The 6000-nt window shown below is 48.5% G+C and overlaps 1 protein-coding gene across 2 annotated transcripts in view; it reads right to left on the bottom strand.

Moving 5' to 3' along the window:
* Positions 1 to 6000, bottom strand: part of LOC139407399 (sushi domain containing 6) — a 67731-nt gene that overhangs the window by 4252 nt on the left and 57479 nt on the right. For both annotated transcript variants that reach the window (XR_011634095.1, XM_071151148.1), the window contains exons 4-5: positions 4269 to 4463; positions 3030 to 3168 (exon numbers count right to left, since the gene is read on the bottom strand). Coding sequence is in view for 1 of the 2 variants with exons in the window: in XM_071151148.1 (XP_071007249.1) it covers positions 3030 to 3168; positions 4269 to 4463 (334 nt within the window). In the remaining variant the exon portion in view is untranslated. The remainder of the gene's footprint in view (positions 1 to 3029; positions 3169 to 4268; positions 4464 to 6000) is intronic.

Below are 6000 nucleotides of genomic sequence, written 5' to 3'. Positions count from 1 at the left end.
CTCACGGCCCCCCAGACAGGCCCCCCAGGTCCCACACGGCCCCCCAGGCCTCCCAGCCCCCCAGACCTGACAACACAATCAACAGAGCTGCCTACTAACATTAGATCTAAAGAGTGCTGACTGTTAAAATCACAGAACCAGAGACAACTGCTCGGCATCCGACCGTAAGGCGCTACAGAGGGTAGTGCGAATGGCCCAGAACATCACTGGGGCCAAGCTTCCTGCCATCCAGGACCTCTATACTAGGCGGTGTCAGAGGAAGGCCCTGAAAATTGTCAAAGACTCCAGTCACCCAAGTCATAGACTGTTCTCTCTGCTACCTCACGACAAGCAGTACTGGAGGCCCAAGTCTAGGTCCAAAAGGCTCCTTATAACAACTTCTACCCCCCCAGCCATAAGATGACTGAACAATTAATACAATCACCACCGTACAATTTACATTGACCCCCCCCCTTTGTTTTTACACTGCTGCTACTCGCTGTTTATTATCTATACATAGTCACTTCACCCCCACCTACATGTACACAGTACCTCAACTAACTACCCCCCCACACTGACTTGGTACCCCCCCCACCACACTGACTTGGTACCGGTACCCCCCCACACTGACTTGGTACCGGTACCCCCCCCCCCCACCACCACACTGACTTGGTACCGGTACCCCCCCACACTGACTTGGTACCGGTACCCCCCCCCCACCACCACATTGACTTGGTACCGGTACCCCCCCCCCCCACCACCACACTGACTTGGTACCGGTACCCCCCCACACTGACTTGGTACCGGTACCCCCCCCCCCCCCCACCACCACATTGACTCGGTACCGGTACCCCCCCACACTGACTTGGTACCGGTACCCCCCCCCCCCCACCACCACATTGACTCGGTACCGGTACCCCCCCACACTGACTTGGTACCGGTACCCCCCCCCCCCCACCACCACATTGACTCGGTACCGGTACCCCCCCACACTGACTTGGTACCGGTACCCCCCCCCCCACCACCACATTGACTCGGTACCGGTACCCCCCCACACTGACTTGGTACCGGTACCCCCCCCCCCCACCACCACATTGACTCGGTACCGGTACCCCCCCACACTGACTTGGTACCGGTACCCCCCCACACTGACTTGGTACCGGTACCCCCCCCCCCACCACCACATTGACTCGGTACCGGTACCCCCCCACACTGACTTGGTACCGGTACCCCCCCCCCCACCACCACATTGACTCGGTACCGGTACCCCCCCACACTGACTCGGTACCGGTACCCCTGTATTTAGCCTGGTTATTGTTATTTTATTGTGTTACTTTTTATCATTTAATTTTTTACTTTAGTTTATTTGGTAAATATTTTCTTAACCTCTTTGATCTCTAGGGGCGCTATTTCATTTTTGGATAAAAAACGTTCCCGTTTTAAGCGCGATATTTTGTCACGAAAAGATGCTCGACTATGCATATTCTTGACAGTTTTTGAAAGAAAACACTCTGAAGTTTCAGAATCTGCAAAGATATTGTCTGTAAGTGCCCCAGAACTCATTCTACAGGCGAAACCAAGATGATGCATCAACCAGGAAATGATCAGAATTTCTGAAGCTCTGTTTTCCATTGTCTCCTTATATGGCTGTGATTGCGCAAGGAATGAGCCTACACTTTCTGTCGTTCCCCCAAAGTGTTAGCAGCATTGTGACGTATTTGTAGGCATATCATTGGAAGATTGACCATAAGAGACTACATTTTCCAAGTGTCCGCCTGGTGTCCCTGCGTCGAAATTGGAGCGTAAAGCCAGGTGCAATTATTTTTCCATTTGAGAGCAAGGAGAAACCAGGCTTCCACGAAGGATATATCATTGAAGAGATATGTGGAAAAACACCTTGAGGATTGATTCTAAACCACGTTTGCCATGTTTCAGTCGATATTATGGAGTTAATTTGGAAAAAAGTTCGCGTTTTGAGGGCTGAATTTTCGTTTTTTTTTTTTTTTTTTTTTTTTTTTTTTTTGGTAGCCAAATGTGATGTACAAAACGGAGCTATTTCTAATACACAAAGAATCTTTTTGGAAAAACGGAGCATCTGCTATCTAACTGAGAGTCTCCTCATTGAAAACATCAGAAGTTCTTCAAAGGTAAGTTATTTTATTTGAAGGCTTTATTTGTTTTTGTGATAGTTGCCTGCTAAATGCTAACGCTAATGCTAACGCTAATGCTAACGCTAAATGCTACGCTAGCTAGCTACTGTTACACAAATGATTGTTTTCCTATGGTTGAAAAGCATATTTTGAAAATCTGAGATGACAGTGTTGTTAACAAAAGGCTAAGCTTGAGAGCTAGCATATTTATTTCATTTCATTTGCGATTTTCATGAATAGTTAACGTTGCGTTATGGTAATGAGCTTAGGTCTATAAATAGAATCCCGGATCCGGGTTTGGTCGTCGCAACAGGTTAACTCTTCTTGAACTGCACTGTTGGTTAAGGGCTTGTCAGTAAACATTTCACGGTAAAGTCTACACTTGTTGTATTCGGCACGTGTGACTAATAAAGTTTGATTTGATTTAAGTATGGCGGTTAACTGTTGAACCATTTCTCCTGCAGCTTTCACAGTGTTTTCATTTGCTTGGCCTGTTAACCTGTAAAACCAGGTACATTTTTATCTGACTGGCCCAAAAGGGCAGCAAAACACACATGCAGAGGTAAAAGGTGTGTGTGTGTGTCTCTGTGGGTGTGTGTGTCTCTGTGTCTCTGTGGGTGTGTGTGTGTGTGTGTGTGTGTCTCTGTGGGTGTGTGTGTGTCTGTGTGTCTCTGTGGGTGTGTGTCTCTCCGTGTGTGTGTGTGTGTGTGTTTGTGTGTGTGTGTGTCTCTGTGTGTGTGTCTCTCTGTGTGTGTGTGTGTTTGTGTCTCTCTGTGTGTGTGTGTGTGTGTCTCTCTGTGTGTGTGTTTGTGTCTCTCTGTGTGTGTGTGTGTGTGTGTGTGTCTCTCTGTGTGTGTGTGTGTGTCTGTGTTTGTGTGTGTGTGTGTGTTTGTGTGTAACCTGCTGTGGTGGAAGGACTTGAGTTTGGGCTGCAGCAGAACAAACAGCACCACCAGCAGCAGCAGGAGGGCCACAGAGGAGGCTGTGGACGCTACGATGGACAGCGCTGGCATCGCCAACGGAGACCGCAGCTCCTTATCTGAGACACAGACAGAGAGAGACCGAGAGAGACAGAGAGAGACAGACGGAGAGAGAGAGAGACAGAGACCGAGAGACAGAGACCGAGAGAGAGACAGAGAGAGACAGAGAGAGAGAGAGAGAGACAGAGACAGAGAGAGAGAGACAGAGAGAGAGAGACAGAGAGAGAGAGAGAGAGACAGAGAGAGAGAGACAGAGAGAGACAGACGGAGAGAGACAGAGACAGAGACCGAGAGACAGAGACCGAGAGAGAGACAGAGAGAGACAGAGAGAGACAGACGGAGAGAGACAGAGACAGAGACAGAGAGACAGAGACCGAGAGAGAGACAGAGAGAGACAGAGAGAGAGAGAGAGAGAGAGAGACAGAGAGAGAGAGAGAGAGACAGAGAGAGAGAGACAGAGAGACAGAGAGAGAGACAGAGAGAGAGACAGAGAGAGAGACAGAGAGAGAGACAGAGAGAGAGACAGAGAGAGAGAGAGACAGAGAGAGAGAGAGACAGAGAGAGAGAGAGACAGAGAGAGAGAGAGACAGAGAGAGAGAGAGACAGAGAGAGAGAGAGACAGAGAGAGAGAGAGACAGAGAGAGAGAGAGACAGAGAGAAAGAAAGAGAGAGAGAAAGAAAGAGAGAGAGAGAAAGAAAGAGAGAGAGAGAGAGAAAGATAGAGAGGTTTAGGATTGTTGCTTTGGCAGAACAAATATCTACTTCTGTCCTGTAATAGAGCACTGTGGAATTGAATTGAATTAAGAGAGGGAGACAGGAGACAGTCAGGAGACAGTCAGGAGACAGCATGCACTAGACGATACTTTTTTACAAAATTTGGTGAGGGGTATGAGGAGAGGGGTATGAGGTGAGGGGTATGAGGTGAGGGGTATGAGGTGAGGGGTATAAGGGGTATGAGGTGAGGGGTATGAGGTGAGGGGTATGAGGGGTATGAGGTGAGGTGTATGAGGTGAGGGGTATGAGGTGAGGGGTATGAGGTGAGGGGTATGAGGTGAGGGGTATGAGGTGAGGGGTATGAGGTGAGGGGTATGAGGTGAGGGGTATGAGGTGAGGGGTATGAGGGGTATGAGGTGAGGGGTATGAGGAAAGATGATATTACCTGGGCTGAGGCGGCAGGTGATCTGCATGGGTGCGTCCCACTCCCCATTCTGACAGGTGAGGAACTTGTAGTCCCCCTTCAGAGCGTAGCCCTCGTCACAGAAGTACTCTATCACGGTCTTCTGGGTGAGGCGGTGGCAGGGGGACGGGTGGCACCTGTACCCTCCGTTCTCTGGCTCCGTGGGAGGGGGGCACACTGGGGGGAGAGAGGAGAGGTAAAGATGGAGACAGAGGTAGAGAGAGAGAGACCGCAGTAGAGAGAGAGAGAGAGACCGCAGTAGAGAGAGAGAGAGAGACAGCAGTAGAGAGAGAGAGAGACAACAGTAGAGAGAGAGAGAGAGAGAGACAGCAGTAGAGAGAGAGAGAGAGAGAGAGACAGCAGTAGAGAGAGAGAGAGAGAGAGACAGCAGTAGAGCGAGAGAGAGAGAGAGACAGCAGTAGAGCGAGAGAGAGAGACAGCAGTAGAGCGAGAGAGAGAGACAGCAGTAGAGCGAGAGAGAGAGACAGCAGTAGAGCGAGAGAGAGAGACAGCAGTAGAGAGAGAGAGAGAGAGAGAGACAGCAGTAGAGAGAGAGAGAGACAGCAGTAGAGAGAGAGAGAGAGACAGCAGTAGAGAGAGAGACAGCAGTAGAGAGAGAGAGACCGCAGTAGAGAGCAGTAGAGAGAGAGACCGCAGTAGAGAGAGAGAGAGACCGCAGTAGAGAGAGAGAGAGACCGCAGTAGAGAGAGAGAGACCGCAGTAGAGAGAGAGAGAGAGACCGCAGTAGAGAGAGAGAGAGAGACCGCAGTAGAGAGAGAGAGAGACAGCAGTAGAGAGAGAGAGACAGCAGTAGAGAGAGAGAGAGACAGCAGTAGAGAGAGAGAGAGAGACAGCAGTAGAGAGAGAGAGAGAGACAGCAGTAGAGAGAGAGAGAGACAGCAGTAGAGAGAGAGAGACAGCAGTAGAGAGAGAGAGACAGCAGTAGAGAGAGAGACAGCAGTGGAGAGAGAGAGAGCAGTAGAGAGAGCAGTAGAGAGAGCAGTAGAGAGAGCAGTAGAGAGAGCAGTAGAGAGAGCAGTAGAGAGAGAGACCGCAGTAGAGAGAGACAGCAGTAGAGAGAGGTAGAGAGAGACAGCAGTAGAGAGCCGTAGAGAGAGACAGAAATACACTACGGAAAAAGAAGGAACAGCATGTCAGAAATCAGCTCAATGCAATTGAAGAATCCATAGACTCTAACCACTTCTGGGAAAATTGGAAAACACTAAACAAACAACAACAAGAAGAATGATCTATCCAAAATGGAGATGTATGGGTAAACCACTTCTCCAATCTTTTTGGCTCTATAACAAAGAATAAAGAGCAAAAACATATACATGATCAAATACAGATCTTAGAATCATCTATTAAAGACTACCAGAACCCACTGGATTATCCAATTACATTGAATGAACTACAGGACAAAATAAAAACCCTCCAACCCAAAAAGGCCTGTGGTGTTGATGGTATCCTTAATGAAATGATCAAATATACAGACAACAAATTCCAATTGGTTATACTAAAACTCTTTAACATCATACTTAGCTCTGGCATCTTCCCCAATATTTGGAACCAAGGACTGATCACCCCAATCCACAAAAGTGGAGACAAATTTGACCCCAATAACTACCGTGGAATATGTGTCAACAGTAACCTTGGGAAAATCCTCTGCATTATTATTAACAGCAGACTCGTACATTTCCTCAATGAAAACAAT

Source organism: Oncorhynchus clarkii, chromosome 4 (assembly GCF_045791955.1).
Source record: "Oncorhynchus clarkii lewisi isolate Uvic-CL-2024 chromosome 4, UVic_Ocla_1.0, whole genome shotgun sequence".
NCBI classification, from domain to species: domain Eukaryota; kingdom Metazoa; phylum Chordata; class Actinopteri; order Salmoniformes; family Salmonidae; genus Oncorhynchus; species Oncorhynchus clarkii.
The sequence above is the reverse complement of the archived record's forward strand: the minus strand, read 5'-3'. Positions and strand labels throughout refer to the sequence as shown.